General features: G+C 40.6%; 1 protein-coding gene and 1 long non-coding RNA gene across 8 annotated transcripts in view; one reads left to right on the top strand and one right to left on the bottom strand.

Moving 5' to 3' along the window:
* The window catches only part of LOC131460697 (uncharacterized), a 27,584-nt gene extending 7,579 nt beyond the window's left edge, over positions 1-20,005 (top strand). The window contains exon 2 of the long non-coding RNA XR_009240402.1: positions 19,780-20,005. This is a non-coding gene — a long non-coding RNA (uncharacterized LOC131460697). The remainder of the gene's footprint in view (positions 1-19,779) is intronic.
* nav1b (neuron navigator 1b) overlaps positions 1-20,988 on the bottom strand; it is an 84,437-nt gene that overhangs the window by 24,177 nt on the left and 39,272 nt on the right. For 4 of the 7 annotated variants that reach the window (XM_058631399.1, XM_058631397.1, XM_058631396.1 and 1 more), the window contains exons 4-5: positions 12,931-13,033; positions 11,135-11,488 (exon numbers count right to left, since the gene is read on the bottom strand). In XM_058631399.1, the coding sequence (XP_058487382.1) occupies positions 11,135-11,488; positions 12,931-13,033 (457 nt within the window). Of the gene's footprint in view, positions 1-11,134; positions 11,489-12,930; positions 13,034-17,837; positions 18,882-20,988 lie in introns of those variants that run through there. The other 3 variants (XM_058631402.1, XM_058631401.1, XM_058631400.1) reach the window with 2 other exon arrangements.

The raw sequence follows: 20,988 nt of genomic DNA on the forward strand, positions 1-20,988 counted from the left end.
TGGTAACGTGCTCCGATTACCGAACTCCATTGTCTACTAAAATAGTTTCAGCGTAATATTATTCCCTAAAGCACCAAAAAAAATAGAGTAAAAACAGCCGAATAAAACTGGTAAACTGGTAGACTTATCGGCTAATGTCACTCAACGGTAAATCATTTTAAAAGTCATGTTCACATAATGGTCACACACGGCAGCCGAACTAAATTCACAACATTAAAACAGCGTCGGAAAAAAGTTGTCTTGTCAGTGAGTCACTGACGTAATAATCACCTTTACCTTGGCGTAAAACGCACTGTTCTTCTCGCTTTCGGCGCCGAGTGAGGGGGAGAAGAAGACACTTTACTGACAAAAACACGACCCGTCATCTGTGACACAACGTTTAATTAAAAGTAAAACGCCGTCCTCACATCACCGCAGTGATGAGATCAAAGTTCATATCCGTCAGCGAGCTGAGACCCGAGATTCTCCCCGTTCGGCGAGCGAGAGAGGCAGTCACTCAGCCTGTGGACACGCGGCTCCAGCTCCACACCCCCTCCTCCTATTCCACCACCTCAGATAGAGGAGGAGAGAGAGCGAGGGGGGGAGAGAGAGAGAGAGAGAGAGAGGGGAGTCTGGCCGGCTGTGGTAACCATGGTGATCACCACCAAGTAATCTGATTACTCTGCAACGGCTGATAAAGCAGGTTAATGTTTCTGTTGACTTTGCACAGATGACCTGTTTATAATTGGGGTTTTGTTCATATTGCACATTTTGATTTGTTTCAACAATTTTAAATGTCGTTTTGGTTTTATGTAAAGCACATTGAATTGCCCTTGTGTATGAAATGTGCTATATATATATATATAACTATAAATACACATACATATACACACAAGTAACAAATAAATCAGTAAGCATATTTTCTTTACATTGAACAAGATCTAACCTATCTCCCGAACAATTAATCTCTAATTGTCCAGGAGATATTAATTGTCCTCAAATATCCTCTCTTTAATTTCATTATGTGTCTTTCGACTTAATGGAAGTGTAATACTACATTGTTGGAGAGTTCCTTTGAGATAGCGTCCATATTAAATGAAGGATCCAGAGTATTTGCTTATTGTTTTTCCAAATACATGCATTATGAGCATAGTTTGCATAATGTACTTGGCTTTGCAACAGTATTTGCAAAGCAGCTCTTCCCCCTCTTCACAGAAGGAACAATTTTGTAAGTAGCCTCTTAAATTCAACGATCGGAACTCGAGGTGCCGACAACAGCGCGGACGTAAACATCCCGACGAGGCTGCGTGCAACACTCAAAGCGGCAACGTTTTGCACCATGAAAAACTACTGCTTCAGGGAGTCGAAAAAAAAGAAAAAAAAAGTAAAAGCATGGAGGAGTTGTAGTTGTGTGTCATCACTGGGGGAGATAAGTTTGTGCATAGCTCCATCGTAGATTACTAAACAACCTTCAATGACCCCCAACATTCACTCTGTATTTCTGAGGAAAAACAAGTCTGATTTAAGAGAAGAACTATGCTAGTTATTATATACTACGTAATACACATCTATGTTCATGATGCTCTATGTCTGCTGAGTAGGAAACTTCAGCATAAGAGCTGGGCAGATATTTTCATACGATATAAAGTCAGTCTTTCATTTCATTTTGCACTCTCTCTGTTCATTAGTGTTTCAGAATGGCCATGGTGTAACTATTATTTTAGTGACAACAGTGTCACGTCCATCTGGAACTGACATCTGAAACATCTCAGCAATTAAATGAGTCGTTTTTTTCTAACATATCCTTTTACATTTAAGGAGATTATTGCCATCATTCATGTCACTAAAAATAAACCCGTTTTCCAGCTTCACTCATTACCTTCTGTGGTCGCATTGGAAAAACTCAGTTTAAGGTAAGCTCTGAAATCACTGCAAGTAAAACCACAAAACCACACATGACACAGGGACCTCCACTGAGGCATGAGTAGCCTTGGAAAACCTTCCTCTTCCCTTCTCATTAGCAGTGGAACACATCCATGGCGATGATCTCACCAGATCTCTGCTCTGTAGACCAAGGAGGTAAAGCCTCTGTGGGCCAAAGAGATCCCACACCCCATCCTGCCAGCCTGAGTCCAGCTGGAATTATTTTATGTCAAACATATACTACTTAACAAAACAGCATGAACGCTTTGCTCATTTCATTTTACAGAAGATTCCAAAGCAAGGGAAATCTAATATGCTTACAATAAACCCAATTCCATATTTTCAAACTTCACAAACAAAGACAAACCATTGTCTGCTTTTCCACATCGAACCACATTTTAAAACATAAATGCAGTTTCTTTTTTTCCCCCCTCTCTCCTGCCAGTGTGCACATCAGATCCGTCCAATAAAATGTCTTCAGCAGACTGAGATGTTTGCGAGATACAAGCTTGTTGTGTCTGCCTCTACTTTCATTATCATCGCTGTGATCAACATCAGAGCAGGAGAGCTTCAGATCGCCGCCCGTACTTGTTGCTCTGTTTTGAATACAAACAAGAAAGAAGTCATTGAAATACTGTACCCCTTGGATAATCCGCGTATCATAGCAACACATGGAGCAACCTGGATGCTCATGTCTTTGTGGTGACTGAAATAAATGGTTTATTGTTCCAGTGTCTCCATGTGTTTCCTGTTTATCTCAGTCCGGCCACAGAGCTGCCAAACAGGCGAGAAAAAAACAGGCTTGTAGTCGTGTTTGCCCTGTACATTGTACCAGCTGTCCTACACTGATAACCAAACGGCTCGGGTCAGAAACATCCTCTGTGTATTCGATGAGGTCATTCATTAACATCGCCACCAACGACTATTTATAAAGCGTTAAAACAGAGATTTGGCTCCATCTGCGAGGAGTTATAGGACGCCGTGAGGACCCTTCCATGTTTTCACTGAGGTTAACAGACACAAGGCCCTTTTCATGATCTGACCTTTACTGTTGTTACCTCTGATATATCACTGTTGCCACCCCCCCCAACTGGTGCAGTAAACTGTGTTGCAACATACAACGCTAAAACATCTATCTTAAAATGTATTGAGAAGAAGTTACAAAAAAAAAAGGGATTTAAATATTTAGTCAAATGGCAATCACGTAGTCGTAAATCAGATTACAGCTCAAATATTAACAAGCTCATGACAAGAGTCGTTTTTCAACAGTGTGAGCTCAGCCAGGGTGAAAACCTTACAAACAATCAAACGCAGCATGAGGCCAAAACTATGTTGACACGTGAACAATGAGGTCTATGTGGGATTTTTTTTTTGACAATATCCTTCAAAATCGTGGGTATTTATACGCAGCTAAAAACCAATCTTTACAGGGGGCCTTTCGTAAGATTCTGGAACACGGCTGCAGGGATTTGCTCCCATTCAGCTGCAAGATCATTATTGAAGCCAGGTGCTAATGTTTCACAAAATGGTTGCGCTTTTTCAGATGTTTTTGAAGCTTAAAAGGATTATTCCTTTTTCTCATATACAAGTTTCAACATTAATATTAGGTTCGTCGTAATATATGTGTTACTTGTGTGCAATCTGAAAATGCCAATATAGTATATATGTATGTATACATATATATATATAAATACACATATATATAGTATATATATATATATATATATATATATATAAATACACATATATACATATATATACATACATACATACATACATATATACATATACATATGTATACACACATATACATATATACACATATATACATACATACATACATACATACATACATACATACATATATATATATATATATATATACACATATATATAAATAATTATATAGGAATTGGATGAGATTCCACTGACATGCAGAGATTCCTTCATGTCACATCAATCTTGGCAAATAAATCATGCAAGAAAAAAATGTCCTTCCCCAAACTGTTGTCACTGTGGTGTGTTAGGGTTAGGGTAAGGTTAACCCTACTGTTTTAGTAGGCTCAATTGGAGCCGAGGGGCCATCAGTCTGCACCATGAAAACTGCCCGTGGTCATAAATGGTTTATAATAAGAAGGGGGGGTACGTACATGTATGTTTGGCTGACCACATTATAAATTTTTTTTTAAATAGCAAAGTTCATAAATCATTCATAAAACATTTGAATTATACATTCATTAACATCAATTTACAAAATATAATGAAAGTATACTGATACAGTAAATGTGTTGCTATTTCCATGTGGTGTAATGACATAGAGTTTCCAGCAGGAGACTCTGTGAGACAAAGCTGGCCCTGCTACTCTAATGACCAGTATACATGCTATGTAAGTGCCTGAAGGCAAGCAAAGAATGGAGTCACTATTTTTTTTTTTTTAAACATTTTTAGCCATTGGATTCTGAGACAAACACTGTCCATTTAGGTCCAATTAATTCAAAAGGATTTCAGATAAAAAGGCTCCATTACCTAATTTTCACTGTTCTATGCATGACTACATCCAAACAAATATGATTGATATGCCTTCATGTTATCGAGTAACCAGGCTGAAGATGCATCAGTGGATGCGTCCGAGTCGGTTGCACACCAACCCGTCCCTGCCCAAAAACGCCCCGGAAATCTGACTGAATAATCGAGCGACGGCCTGATTATTGGACTGGAAATTAATGTACAGTCTACATCGACCTCAGGCAGGAAACTTTCCACCACACAGATGCAGCCCACAGTACTGATGCACTATTCAGCCCTGAGACCAACAATCTCATGCGGGAAACATTTACAGCCTGGTAGTCTAGAATATAATGCTGTTCTTGCTTTATGACTCTGTGCTGGGCCCTGTTTTCTTTTTGTTTGTTTTTTTTATCTCAGCTCCACTAAGACGCATTCATATCAGCATGATTGATACAGCACTTAAATACTGAACTGTTTCAACGCGGCTTCACATCAACACAGAGCTGAAGCGGAGCCACATTTTACATAACCTGATAAATAATGAGCTAATCGGGAAAAAAAAACACAGCATGATACATATTTTAAGCATCTTATATTTCTCTACCAACGCCAAGGGACACAGTAAATGAACGGGGAATGTTGGATTAACAAGTAGAATATATGGTAGGATTTTCATTGTTGTGATTTATAGTGTGATTTATGCGTTTTGTCCACCTCGGGGAAAAGTCCACTTATTATATTATGTTATTAATCACTGGTTGTGTTCAAACTGCACACACACACAGATGACCACATGTAGACATGATACAGGCATGATTCAGACACCCTGGGGTGCATTTGTAATGGTCCATTATTTATGTGGCTGGTGATGCTATAGTGAGGGTTGGTTTTAGAGGGGGTGGGTGATGGTGAGGGCCACGTCGATGCAGTATTTTCACTAATCTTTATTTGGGGGATGAGAACTCCGTACTGACAACAGATGTGTTTGAGCTGCTGACCTTGGGGGGGGGGGGGGCCCGGTGTCTGCCAAATAATGACTCATAACTCATTGATGCTACTTCTAAAGACATGTGCAACTTACAAATTTACACAGGTCCAAATAAAACATTTCAAAACGAGGTTTGTATCAGAGGCAACAGAACCACATACTTTCTCGCTGAGTTATGACTGACCGATAGCATGTAGTGGTCTCACTGAACAAGAATCCCAGCAGCACTGGCGGAAGAACAGTCCAGAGAGGACATTTAAAGTGCAGATGCATTCGAAATGAGTCTGAAAACGTGTGAGGTTTCAACAGCAAAGGGCTAAAGCAAAGACGAAAAAAAAAAAGGGAAATTAAATGCAGACTGCCAGGGGAACAGATCCAGGATCGCATGACCGCAGCAAACCCTGTCATTGCATTATGATGTTTGTCAATATACCCATAGTTTCCATGAGTGAAGCTGTAAAGTATTCCAATATTTAGAAAACTGCACACACACACACAATCGTATCGTACATGACCTGCTTTTAACAGGTCACCCAACTACCTTGGGGAAAGCTTTACTCTGGTTACCACATAAATGACATTGCCAGAGGAAGAAACTAAGCAGAGGGCTTATCTACCATGTACAGTAATGTAGGAGAAGAGAGTGATGCGATGCAGAAAGTGCTTGTGAGGGGAAAATATTCAGCATTCCAAACCAGATTTGGGAGAAAAAAAATAAGTGCTTGAATTAAATGATTTTTCACAACGAGAGCTAATGAAAATCCTGGCAATACAGAGATGCAAATGGAAAAACAAAAACAATAGCCTTATTGGCAGACAGCTCTTCCCCCACAGAGTCAATTACAAAACAATCTAATCAAGTGGTTAGTTAGCATGCCATCTTCACACCAGCCAGCTCTCTGTGCTCTCTCTTTGTCACTATGTCTCGCTCTCGTTTTCTCCATCTCTCCATCCAACACAAATCAGCAGAGAGAGAGAGAGAGATATACACACACACACACACACACACACACACGCATCATTTCAAAAGCTATACTGACACACAAGGCAGCCCGTCACTGGGTCAGTGGAAGACGGTTGCTATGGCAGCACATCCCGAGCCATGTTGCCGCATGATCTGAGGTGTGATGCTTCGAAACAAGCCTCGCTTCTCTGTACTCTCCGTATTGCTGCCTACACAATGTGTTGCCGTGTAAAGACACAAGCTGGTGGTACAGTCGCAAATCCCCATGATAACAGACATACACTATACAGTAGGGTAGTATATACCGGTTCTTTCCCTTGTAACGTAGCCATAATGCTAGTGTGCTTTGTTCATTGTCATGCGTGAGGCTATGAACGGCAGCTGGTGCCGTTATGAGATCTAAAGCACTACGAAGCTGAGCATCACATCAACAGTAAAAACCACCCATTTCGTCTGTGACAACCCAAGAGAGTTTTATCGTATAAGAAATATATTGTGGCATATTATAATATTCAATTCTTAATCATCACCAAAATTGTTATATTTGCAACATACCAGTCTACACTGGAAAGAGAACACAACGGCCTTTTAGAGGTTAAGCAGCACTTGATTCTGTGATTTTTGTTATTTTTTTTAGATGGAGACATTCAGACATCACATAACAGAATCCCACACACTCTCTTACCTGCACTAATTATGACGGTGTGTAGGTTACTTTGTTTGCCGTTTGACAAGATCAGCCATAAAAGTGCTGTTTGAATTATGTGTCAATGCATACGAGTGGCCGTTAATACTACTTAAGCACTATTTAAATGCTGTCCATTTACCATTTACATCAGCACTGCACTCATTGTCAGCTCTTAATTACAGGTTAGCTCCCGACTCTGCTTCCCTTTTTAGTTGTGAGAGTTTAAAGGCAAACCATGTGCTGAAAGATATTTGCCTTGTTCATCGTCATATTACACGTCAGCTATGTTCTAGTATATGGGCATCCTGTGAAATGGAAGGGTTTCTGTTACAAACATTAGGCTCACATTAGGGAAAAAAACAAGTCATTTTCCTTATGAACGTTTGCATAAGACATAAAAAGTTAACTGGAACCTGTGCTCACATAATATTACAGATGAGTGCCTGCAAAACATTAACCATAACTGACTGAACACCAATAAAATGAGCCTGAACGCTGTATAGGAGAGATCATTTACATGCCAGATTATGGAAAAACCAAACCAAACACCAACAATATACTGTAATTATGATTACTGCTACTGAATGTGATGATTGCTCCTCGTAAAACCAGCTTTTTAAATACGGCTTGCTGACAGATATCACATGACTGATGGTTGAACTTTACCAACATGGTGTGAAGAAAGCCACCACAGGAAACGGTTATGATTCTTGGCGTGGCCAGACGCGGTCAGAGCTAAATAAAACGCCATCTCGACATTCCACTGACGCATGAAACAAAGTTGGTCTCTCACTAAGTGCTGGGATTTATTATCATAAAACTACATGATTGAGAGTAAATCGGCAAAAACACTCTGGTTTGCAGCCAATATTTAAGTGAGATACACTGTATCAAGTGATAGCTACTACGCTGTTGATTATTATACATTATATCAATGTATATCAAGTAATATACAACTGTCATGATAAATACTTAGAGGTATTTAAGACTGCTTTAGTGTATTAAATGTTAGTCCAGCGTTAATCCACGAGAGGGACAAAACAGAAACACCTTTTCTTGCAACATACTACAAAGCTTGCAACAAAGCTGTTCCTCGTCATAACAAACACAGAAATGTCCCACACGGCTCTGCAGCGCCTCAGATTTTTGAGTCTGTTTTAGTTCACTATAATGATCAGCAGCAGGCTACAATTTCTGGCTCTTTAAGTTGTTATAAAAGTACAACCTTCCCGACATTATTTAAAGTTGGTGACGACTCGGTAAAGAAACTACAAAGTTAAAGGCCAGGATGTGTTTTTAGAGGAGTAGGAGAAATGGAAACGCAACTCTGTTGTTTGCATTTTGCAGCCATAAAAGATAATAAACGAGTAAACAGTTCGTCATGAAATGTGAATTTGTGACTCACTGCTCTTTCTCTGGGGTCACACGGCAAGGTAGTGGATGGAACTGTTGCCTTAAAGCAAAAAGACCCAGTTTTGCAACACTTTCTGTATGGAGTTTGCATGTTCTCCCCTCCTGTTTATTCCCATAGTCCAAAAAACATGGAGGTTAAGTGGACATTTTAAATTCACCATAGGTGTGAATGGCTGGCGATAAAACGGTAGACAATGAATAAATGAATGCTCTTTTTCTTATACATCTGCCACCTAGTGGTGAAAATAATCATTATACACACTAATATTTGCAATCACAGCATCGGATAACATAAGAATGGTTCATATTTCCAGACAGAGAGAATAAATAATTTGTCCAAACCAGATTATCATTAATCTCTGAAGCTCTCCGACAGAAAGATGGGGCTGTATGTGATATCAGATTAACGATGAGGCAGACACACAGGAGCAGTGATTACTATCAGTGTGTACACGTTCAGCCTTAGCTAGCCAGTGTTGTCTGGTGTGAATCAATCAATATCCATCAGACGCTAAAGTGCCGCAGTTCCATTTTGCTCATGTCTAGTTTCTTATTTTTCCAGGCCCATCCAGACATTATACAAAATGCCGGAATTGCATCTGCAAACATTCTCACAATTCTGATGCTGTCAAGTATATTAGAACTAAAATATACAAAAAAAAAATGTACTTTAGTAAAAAAAAGGGAGCTCAAACCACATTTCGCCTTGCAGTCTATTTCCAGCTGGTTTCCATGGTTACGCAAGAGGAGCCTGATCTATTTTCATGAGCTGGTAGCTAATGGTTCTGAATGAGCTTTAGTGCGAGTGTGTGACAAGGGATGTACAACAGAAATGCAAATGTATCAGAGACTTTTTGAGAAGATGCCATTGCAAGGAAATGAGGACCCGCAGTCCTGAAAAACTTATCTGCATCAAAACAGATAAGCTAGTCGTGTACAGTATGACAAAAGTTGTTGTTATCTTGATAAAGAGTATTCCAGTAGTCTTGCAGGGGAATCGGGGATACTTCCCACTGAATATACATGGAAATACTGACCAGCATGGAAATCAGTTTTATCTTCCAAGCACGAGCATAAACCTCAAGGTCAGAGAGAAAATAACTGGATTTCCATATTTCAGTCCATTTTGGCAGTCACAATATCCCATTATCATTCTTGAGACAACCCACAGGGACATTTTCATAGCATGTATGCATCAAAACACACCCATAATCCTCTTGGCATAAGTGGTAATCTAATGCAGGGATCAGTTATAACAATCAGGGTGTCTTGCAGTCACACTTATCCGGGGCCCGCTGACATTAGTGGCAAACACTGAACATGATGCGGCACATGCAAAAAAACAACAACAAAAAAACAAGTGGTTTATGTTAAAAAAAAAAAAAAAAAAAAATGGTGAAAGAAAGCACGGGTGAGGCTCCAAGTTCACTTCACACTTATAATATGAATCACCCCAACAGAGCTGATACAGCAGGAGAAGGAACAGAATACATGTCCGATTTAAGTGGATTTTGAGGGCATGGACTGTGAGGAATGGACCTGTATGACATAATCCATATTTAATCCTAACCTGCTCAGGGTTCTACTCTGATTGCTTTCACCTCTCTCCTCCCAGGTGCTAAAAATGGCTGAACACTCTTTTTCTTTTGATTCTTAACATCCAATCTTTCATGCCATCCTCCAGCAATGCAAATATTACAGTGCTTCATTTAAACCCACATAAATTTGACACCCCCCTTCTTTCTTTAGTTCTAATTTCTACTCATCCACTCATGTCATGTCTTCATTTTCTCATTAACATTCTCCGTAGTCAGAATGTGACCCAGCTTGCGGGGCCTGGCGAGAACTCCAGGCTGATCTTAAATCCCACTGCATGTGCAATTGCGATAAAGCTGCTTGAGAGCTGTCCTCGATTCTGTCTCCCTTCCCTCTCTCTCCGACTCTCACTGTCATTTAAGTCAAGTGGAGGGAAGGAATTGGATAAAAAAAATGCAAAAACTATTATTATTATTATAAGAATAAGAATAAGAATAAGAATAAGAAGAGGGTGACAACAAAAACCAGGAGGAATAAAAACAAAAGAGAGCTGTTCACAGATAGATCATACCAATATTTGTTATTTATGTACTTATTTACAGGTCTTTCAACCCAGCTGCCAGGATCATTTATAGTCTATTGTATGTCTCTGCCAACCACAGATGCTGTAATTTTAAAGGTAAGGTGGTGCCTTCACTGCATAACACAAAAAATAACTGATAAGTTATCTGCTCTGTGAAGAGTCAGCAAAACGATTCTGACAAAGTAAAAAGCACTTGGACATAATCGTTAAAGAGCAAGAAAGGAAGTGCCTCTGCAGAGACTGAAGGTGAAAGCTTGTTGATTGGTTTGGCAATGGCAGAAATCCACCATGACAGCACGATATAGCATTTCTTCATAAAGGTTTTTGGCACCGCAGTTGACGGTCTGTGCATCCAAATGAGATGAAACGGAAAGGTTGTGCGGAACATTGTTCAGCAATTACAGTGAGAGCCTGCGACTGACCTTTTTCAAAGTCACGTGGTTAGAGGCTGAAAGGACAACCCAGTACCAACTGCCTGCAGTCTCTCAATCGACTCATTTCATCATGGCAACAACAGGTTTCAAAACCACAATTACCCTCAGATTCTCTTACCCGTTTGCCAGGTTGTCGTCATCGTCATCCGGCAGCCTCTTTCCTAATAGGTCACTGTCACTTAGGTAACCAGACTTGAGGTCAATGGCATCCACGTCCAAGCCTTCGATAAGCTCAATGCGAGATGTGTTGCTGAGGCGGCTGGAGCGAGATGGCATCGTATGGGAGGTGTACTGGGAGCCGGTCTTACTCCCCTGGTATCCTCCTGTGGCTGAAGGAGCGTCACCTGCCTGAAGACGGGGGCTGGATTGGCCGTGGCGCCAGGAGAGAGGTGAAGAGCGGTTGGACATGCTGGATATGCTACGAGCGTTGGTCTCGTCACTGTCATAGCCCACATTACTGCTTTCCAGACAGCTGGAGAGAAACATCAGGGGAGGGTCAGTTAGTGTGACCTCTACATATTTCAGGCAGTTAGATGATTGCCACTGAATATATCGGCAATAATGTTAAGGATGAGACCAGAGAACCAACTTTCTCTGCCATAAATCCGTTCTAAGAGGCTGTTGAGACAGATACTGCCGCTACAAAGAGACAGATGACCAGATACCTCATACAGTCACACTCAGCACCAGCAGACAATATCATTCTCCTACCAAGGACATTTGCGTTGCATGTCCACAATTAATTAAAGTTGCTGCAAACAGTCATTACAGTGCATATCACAGTTTTCCTATTCTCCCCTGTGCGTGGGTTGGGGTTAGACATGTCTCCAAATAGTTAGAAGCATCTTCTGTCTGCCAGTTACATAACCACATGCACCCAAATAAATATTGCAATGGCTACAGCCATGGAAGTATTTTAACCCATTGTTGATGGATTATTCATCCACATGAGGGCTAAGTGATGCCAACCAGAACAAAAAGTGACAGTGTGATGATTTAGATATATACTGCTCAGAATTACAAGAAGTCTTCTTGATGAAAAAGAGACCGGGCTTTGTAAGAGACATTACATTATGCTAATTATTTGTAAGTGCTTTTACACGACTGCCTAAAAGATCCAGTGTGTAATATTTAGAAGGGTTTCTTTAGTGACAGAAATTGAACACACTACCCATAAGTATGTTTCTACACAACCAATCATTTCATACAGTTTGAATAAAGTTATTATTTGGTTTTATTACACTGCTATATTACTGCTACAGATGCCAACTTGTTATGTTATTTATCAATAGCTATTGGGATGTGATGTTTAAGTTGAGAGCAGCTAAGATTAGCTCTAAAAATTAGTTATAAGTTGAATTGCAGCAGCACCACGAGTTGATGTTGCACCGAGACACAGAAATGCTCATTAATGTAACTATAAATACAAAGAGGACTTTTCTTTCAAAGTTTCAGGATTGAATGAAGTCCTTTTCTCCACGGGTGTTTTACTGTGTTGTGGTGTGCAACTAATTAGTGCCTAGGCCTTTTGCCTTTGAAAGCCAAACAGAGAAATGCCCATGAATGCGGTCATGACCAAGAAAAAGAGACGGGCTATTTAAGAGGGATGGAAGCCAGATGTTTACCAGGTGGCACCTTTTCAAGTGGCTGTTTACACATGACTGTGGTTTTCATCAATTTAACAAGATAATCCACATTAGAGTGCATTTCCTTTCAGGTTAAATCACACACAGAATTTGGCTTATGGTTTCATCCAACCCGTTCTCATCCCGAGAGCGCCATATACCACTGCTCCGTCACGTCTCACGACGTTGCCTGGCAGATGCACACGGCTTGGTTTTATATCCAACACATCAGTCCTAATTCACATCTGAAACAATACAACATTCTAACATGCATGTTAAGTGCACTTACCTATGACTGAGCTGGGAACCCCGTAGACTTGACATGGTATCCTCCAAATTCTGGCGGAGGTCAAGGACATTCTGTACGGTCCGTTTCCTTTGAGAGTCAGGGTCTGTGGATCAGCCATCCACAAAACACATATGAAACATTCAGAACTGCTATTTCACTACAGTATGTGTACTCAGTATGTGTGTTTTACGAGAAGTCATGCAGACACACACACACACACACGCACGCACGCACGCACGCGTTCCTGCTCCTATAGTATCTTTAATAACGAACCTTCCTTACAAAGCTATGCAAATGACACATTATCTATGGCGGGACACAATCTCTATATATGTGACCAGATCTGGCACACTCAATGGTTTCTTAATAATATTCTTATTGAAGATGAATTCCAGTTAGTGTAATCAACTTTGCTATGTTTCTAGGTTGTGTTATGAACAACATAACATATTGTATTCAATTAAATGTTAATAATGTATGCCTTACACAGTCACCATTGTCTTTTTTTGGAATAAACCAATAAACCAAGATTGTAATCAGTATGTGCAGTAAATGACAGTCCGTTAACACCCTGCATTGCAGTGATGCCTGCAACACACAGAGGGAAACCCTGCACAGAATGAAGCAGGCCTGAAACAGGAAAGTCCCATGAATGACACAACACAACAGGATGTGCTCTGTATAAACATAGAGCAAAGGTAGAGCAAAGTAAATGGTCTGTATTTATATAACTTGTTTGGTCTTGATGACCACCCAGTGGTGCTTTACACGACAGTCTTGCCACTCATTCACACACACATTCATACAGCACAGCTATATGTGCACATGTATCATACTCATTCACACGCTAAGGGCTCAGCCATCAGGAGAAACTTGGGGTTCAATGTCTTGTCCATGCAGGGACATATCATGCAGACAGGCAGCAGTAGGGATCAAACCAACATCCTTCCACTTAAAAGGCAACCCGCTTTATTACCAACCCACCGCATCCCCAGTAAGTAAAGCTACATTTTCATGTTCGGACTTACTAGTCACCAGATCAATGAGAACCTTCAAAGACTTGTAACGCTAAGTTATTTATTAATATTGTTGTAGACCCTGAGAAATAAAATAGTGATGTTAAACAAAGAAAAACAAAACATATTTTCCCTGAAATAAACATCACGTCCTGTAAATGTTTCATCAATAGTTTATTGTGAAGCTCATTTCTCTGAGTCAGATTTCTCAATTAGTATTATAGATTTGAAAGAAAAGATGTTGCTCTAAGAGCGCAAACAAAATAGAACAGGATGTTTTCCTTGAAGCTATAAAGAACCATTAGCTCTTCAGAATCCCTTACAATGACAGATGATACAGTGAGTGGTGGAGGTCATCCCACCTGTTATTGTACATGGCCAAGACTCTTATCAACAATGATCATTATCAAATGAATTTGTATGATGAGCTGCAGCTGCTGTTGACTGATTTTTACTGGGACCAGCAAAGACAACATTACAACAATCTAACCTACTCACAGTTAAGGCATGAACAAGTTTTTCTGTGTCTTGTTTTGATTTAAATCCCTTAATTATTCCCATGTTTTAAGACGGCCCATAATGACAGCACTATTTCTGGCTTGGTCTGTAGTTTTAGACGTCATTGAGTCAAGTTGAGCACTGATCATTAACCTCACATTTTTGGGGCCAAAATAAATGACTTCTGCCTCATCTGCATTGAGCTGGAGGAAATTATGGCTCATCCGCCCATTTATTTGTTGGATATACTTACTTGGTGAATGGAAGGGGCTGTAGTCATGTGGTGACACGGCAATGTAGCAATGTGTGTCATCAGCATGGGTACGGCAAGAGATGGTATAAGTAAAAGGGAACATGTAGATCTTCAAAAAGAGTGGCCCAAGAATGGAGCCTTGAGGAACTCCACATGTTATCTTGGTTTACTCAAATTCACAGTTACCAAATGTAACAAAGACGTCCAGCTCTTTCAATTAAGATTTTAAACCACCCACCTATCCAATCTACAAACCATGTCAAATGAAGCACTGAGATCCAGTGATAACAAAATTAAACTTTCTGCTACATCACTGTATCAGTGTAGGATTTTAACCTTCAAATAATGTCTCCAAGATTATTTTTTTTGATGGCACATCAAATTACAACAAGGTGAATGGAACCCCTGGCAATGTCTGCATTGGCACTGGTTACAAGTTCATGCCACAGATAAAGCTACAAAATTCTACTTTACGGTACATGTCACAGCCCCCAGTATCGGTGCTGTGGTGTGGTCGAAATCCAGATTGAAAAGGACTGACGAGATTGTTACAGATCAAGAAAGATCAATGATCCAAACCTATTTAGACTAAAAGAGGTTTGATTATTGCGGTTTTAAAATGTCTAGAAAAATGTTTGTACCTAAATTTGTACCCTTTGCTGGCTTGTACAGTGATGCCATACGTTGCTGTAACTTCAACATAAAACTTGCTTAGTGGTGTCTGCAGCTTCTGGTATGATGAGCACATTTTAGTGCATAATAACGTGAGCAAATAGAATGACATAAACGTTTGCTCTTGATAAATTGTAAACTTTACAGTCAACATTCTGTGACCTCTGCATGTCTCCACAGCTGACAATTACTTTGCCCATTATTTCCACTCTGATTCTCTATACCTTTTGCTGGAGGGACCATTGCTATGGTTGTGGATGTCTTGCATGACAGATCACATACCATTAAGGTGAAATATAGGCTTGCTCACGTCCTTATTATCTAGGGAGGAGCTTTTCCACGAGTTCTGCTATCTGTGCTCCTCTCAAATTGGAATATACTGTATCTGTCATAGTGCATTTATCATAAACAAAGCACAGAACAAGCAAATGAGTTGTGTCTGTTCAAAACCAGCTACTTTGTCTGAAGAGGAAGAGGGAAACAGTCTTCTTCGTTTGATTAGAATTTTTGAAGATTTTTTTTGACTGGTCTTGTGATGAGCCAATGCTAGGCAATGCTCCTATGACAAACGTACAGGGCAAGTTTAATGCATGAGCCTGTGGAATGTAGCAAATCTGTGTAACACCCTTAATGTCACATTGGTGAACAAATAGACCCTCTATATACAGAAATAAAAGCATTATTTTACTGAGGTCATAATTATACGTACTGTAGAAGTACATCATTGAGCTGAAATCAGACCTTAAATACACTCGACTAGACTGTAAATAAAAAGATATGTTCAAGTAGAAAGCTTTCTCTTTACATGTACAGTAAGGACAATATGACAAGAAGTGTTTAACAAATAAATGACTGTTACACCATCACCAACATTACCATACTTAAAAGTCGACTGATTAATACAAGTCAATAATCAATACCATGATTGTCTCTCATTTTCCACTCCCATTTCGATGGCTGCTTTTTCTTTCATGGGCAAAAAACACTTGACTCATGAGTGTCAAAGGCCCACATGGGATTAGCATCTTAAATGGTGATAAATAATTCATTAGGATGATAAACTCCCTGTTTTGAGAAATAATGACTGCTAGTTGATTTGGATACCCAATGGAAGAGAAGATGAATCAGCCCATGGCATTCTCCTGCACATTTTATGCAATTAGGCTCAAAAAGGAGACGTGGGTGTGGTGCAGAAGTAAAAAAAAAAAATAATAATTGGATTGTGTCACATTCAGTCATACATGACCTTCTGCTATCCTCTATTTTGTACAGATTGGCTTCAAGTGTGACTGGTATGAGTTGACAGACAACTATATAGGCTAATGAGGCATGGAAAACAAATGAAATCACTGCAGATGTGCTCATTAAGATGCAACAGGGAGCATGCACTCTTGATACTGAAGCAATGAAACGACGAAAGTTATTGAAGGGCAAATCAAATGCTGCTTGTCGGTGTATGACAGGCGTGAACTTTTGATTGTTAAAATTAGCAGCCTTTATATTGTACTCTAAAACATTATTTCCTTTATGAAACTTAAGTCAAAGTTTAGAATTTATAGTAAGAAAATAATTGGTTTAAAAGCTTAATTCATCATTTGGGCAAGACAAAATATTGATCATAGATGGATACATACCCAACCTTTAATAACGTTTAGAATTGTAATTACACCTTGGTATACAAAGAAAAATGGGAAAATAGTAATAAGAATTCCAATCGTACAATTTTGATCACTCATAGACTTTGCTATTGACAAGCCATCCTAAACTGTGTCTATAAAAAGGATATTTCCTGCCATTTCCTCCACTGTAGCACACACGTACATCAGAGCTGCACTTACTGTAGATGGAGCTGAGTGGAAGCTAAATATGTATGTGTATGCCTGAAATGAATTCAAAATGGCAAACTCGGTTCCCCATGTCTCAATCATGCATCGAGCAGTAGATGGAGCCTGAATGCATCAGCACATGTTGCAGCAAACAACGGCTTTAGAGAAGATTAGTCTGGTCTTAATAGCCCCCAAACCTTAAGGGATTTTTATTCATGCAATCAGACGGCAGTGTTATGAAAGAAGGAAGCAAACACATTCATCATAATCAATGCCGCCGAGCATCAGACACCTTAGTGACATCCTGCAGGAATAAGAACAATAGAGCATTATTATAGCTTTGGTTTTCAGCTAACCATTGAGTATTGTGTCAAAATGCCAAGCTGAGCCAGCATTCACTTAAATAATATGAGGAAAAGCAGGCTTTGCAAGCACAATGACAACATCTTCCTGTATTTGTCCCTACATATTTGGTCAAATGCATTAAATAGGTTTCAGGAAACTGTGTGTCTGCTGCAGCAAGCAGATGTCATATCATGGCTGTAATAAAGCACTGAGATTGTACAAGCAGGGTGTTTGGTTTGTAGCACATGGTGGCAAAAAGCACCGGAACAGGCTTCAAGACTGCTTTGCTGCACTTACCTAAGATCTGACTGAACAGCAGCTGTTCTAGGTCACCCAGCACTGTCACCACCAGCTCTGGGTCCACCTTTAGAAAGGTCTTGTCTCCCCCTTCCTCCATCTGGCCTTTGGAACTGGACTCCGCTCCAGCCCCAGCTCCTTGTTTCTTAGCGTTGGCCTTTGCTTTGCTGGAGAGGATCTCATCATCTGACTTCCCATCCTCAGGTGCTTTACTCAGAGGCTTCACCTCAGCGTAAGGAGCACGGGGTATGCGGCTCTGCTTGCTCGGGGCAGAAGGAGCAGCCAAAGGGCTGAAGGGCTTCGGTTTGCCCTGGAACAGGGAATGCTCAGATTTGGATAGATTTCGAGAGAGAGGGGAACCCCCTCCGGCACTGAGGCCACCTCCTGCTGTCTTTGGCTTGCCCATCTTGGTCTGTCCTGCTCCAGGTTTGGCCATGTCATCGCACCACTTAGGCTCATAAAGATGCAACTTTTTCTCAGCATCAGTCAGAACAGCCAGGTTTGTCATCGATCTCTGCTTTCGAAGGCTGGATGGCACTGGTATCCTGCCTTCAGAGCTACCCACCCGGTAAACCTTCAGTTCACTCCGCTGTGTGCTCTGTGGCAGTCCAGACTTTGTCCTTTTAGCAGCCATTCCAACTCCTTTGCCATCTGCTTGCCCGTATGCCTTTGTATTTTCCGTCCTCTCCATTTTCCAATCTCCTCTGCCTTTCACACTATTCCCAAGTATGCCCCCTGCATGAGACCATATAGAAAAGCATCAGCGAGGATAAATCAGGCTTCCTTATTCAGACCCCTTCTCTTTGTGCAACAAAAACACATATATTCTTCCTTTAAGGCAATCCTCTTTCTTCCCTCTGTCTCCTTCCTCTCTTTCCTTCTGTCAGGCTGCTGCAGCTGCAGCTGTTGCAGAGCTGCCAGGCGCTCCCTTTCTCTCCTTCCTCCTGTCCTCCTTTCCTCAGTTTTTTCCGCACTCCTCCCTTCAGCACACCCTCCTGCCACTGAACCGCGCATCAGCAGAATGACAGCGGCGGCAGTCACAGCAATGCTCCCTCCTCCCCATGCTTTCTGCTGCCTCTCCCTCGCCTGAGACTCCCCTTCCACCCTGCCTCCTCCTCCTTCCCTTCATTTTTCCCCCTCTTTCTAGAGATGCTTCCCTACGCCTCGGCAGAATGTGAAATGCAAGAGGGCGATCGAGAAAAGATCATCTGTAGCTTTTAAAACCAGGCACCATTCTCCCATAAGGCACCATGTTTTCTCACCATACCCTCCGTTTCCTTTGTTCTTCCCCTCCCCCTACCACACCTCCAGTACTCCCTGTTCAATACACTCAACATGATGCATCATTTGTGATGTTAGTCAAAAGTGCTAATAGTGTGAATGGACACTAAATGTGGTATGTAATTATGGACCACAGCATGCACTATTGTCACTGGCACTCCAACGACTACAGCGTCCAGATTATCTCTTGATCCAGTCTGAGCTTTCTTATAATATCAATTCCAGATTTACAGCTGGATAAACCATATGGTAAAACATTAGCAGTGTTGTCCATCCATAAATGGAAAACAGTGTTATTTTCATATACTATCAGCAAAGATGACTTCATTGTTTATGTACTGAATGTGATGGTGATGAAAACTGATTAAATAAATAATTAAATCTATGTTCTACCACAAGAAAATAAGAAAAAAACTGGCATAGGATTGGATACGTGTAGGGCCAAATAGGTGACTTCACTCCAGCAGACTGACAGAGTGAAAATATGCGCCAGTGTGAGCAAGAAACACACCCAAAACCACACTTTGGAAATATCCTCAAGCCAGTTTCAAACACATATACATACAGAGTCACAAACGTAACTGTGTTAAATGGAGAGCCAAGTATTTGCAGGGTCTTTTTGCCGATATGAGTGTAATCATCTTTTTAGTTTTTTCCACAGGAGTCGTCTCTCTGGAGGACTGAGGAGACTCTGCAGTACTCACATGCAGTGCTGCTCCATGGAAACCACCCATCTCATCACCTGCATACGATCTGCACCAGACCTCTCTGCACTGCACAAACACAGCTGGCTGCCAAAGAGACATTCACCTCCTCCGTTAAATGCTGTGATACAGCCAGCATGTTTTCAAGTATCCATGAAAATTAAAGTTCTTTGGATAAATACACCTACACTGTTTTGTCTTTGTTTTTATCACGTGAAAGTTGCTCTATTTCCCTCAGCATTCCAAGTGAATATGAGGAGCATGCTAAATGGTGCAAATCCACTATATGAGTGACCTGGTAGCCTCAAACTCCTGAGGATAGCACTCTAACTGCACAATGGCCACAGCATCACACTCAACTGCCTTTACTACATAGGTTTAAAAGGCACATGGAAAAGGCTCATGGAATCAGGAAGGTTGTGATTTTATGAACCAGTAAATTAACATTTTCTTTCTTTTTCCAATAAAAAAAATCAAACCACCTATTTGTTAAACTAACATTCCCTTCAGTAATGATGTTAATGTCCTCTTGACAATGGTAAAAACCTTTTGTGATTCCATGACCCTTCTGTTTGCCCAAATCTTCCCCCAAAAAAATAGGTTTGTGACCAAGTACCGACAAAAATCAGTCCTACAAGACTGAGGTGCACTTTTAGAAAGTCCTAAAACCTAAAACCTCAGGCTAAGAAGGTGAACATGGTAAATAGACAAGGATATCTCCACACGCAGCCTTTATTCAACACACTATATAGTGCCCAAACTTTCTGTTCACAAATTTGCCTCTGGACAAAGTGGCCAATTTGTGTCTTTCACCAGCTAGGCGGCATTACTGCAGTAATGAGAAGCAGTGGAAGCAGCAAAGACAGTCGGATTCATGACATTAGGCTGCCAGTCCCCCACTACTGAGAGAGGTACATTGTGAATGATAATACAGACATCCACCAAATCCATAAATAAAATAAAGGGTTGGCTTCAACTTGCACCCCATTTCAATAAATAAAGCAGAGTGTAATATACTGACGTAACCGAGAGTCCCCTTTTTTATCCAAATACTGATTTTTTTCCTCTTTTTGAAAATTTAAATCACCACCAGTTCTCAGGAGAGACGAGGGTGGAGCTGCATCTTTCACATCTGGGTCTGATTCTTGCTCTCCAACAAGGTCATC

The sequence above is a fragment of the Solea solea genome, chromosome 6 (assembly GCF_958295425.1).
Source record: "Solea solea chromosome 6, fSolSol10.1, whole genome shotgun sequence".
Lineage (NCBI taxonomy): Eukaryota > Metazoa > Chordata > Actinopteri > Pleuronectiformes > Soleidae > Solea > Solea solea.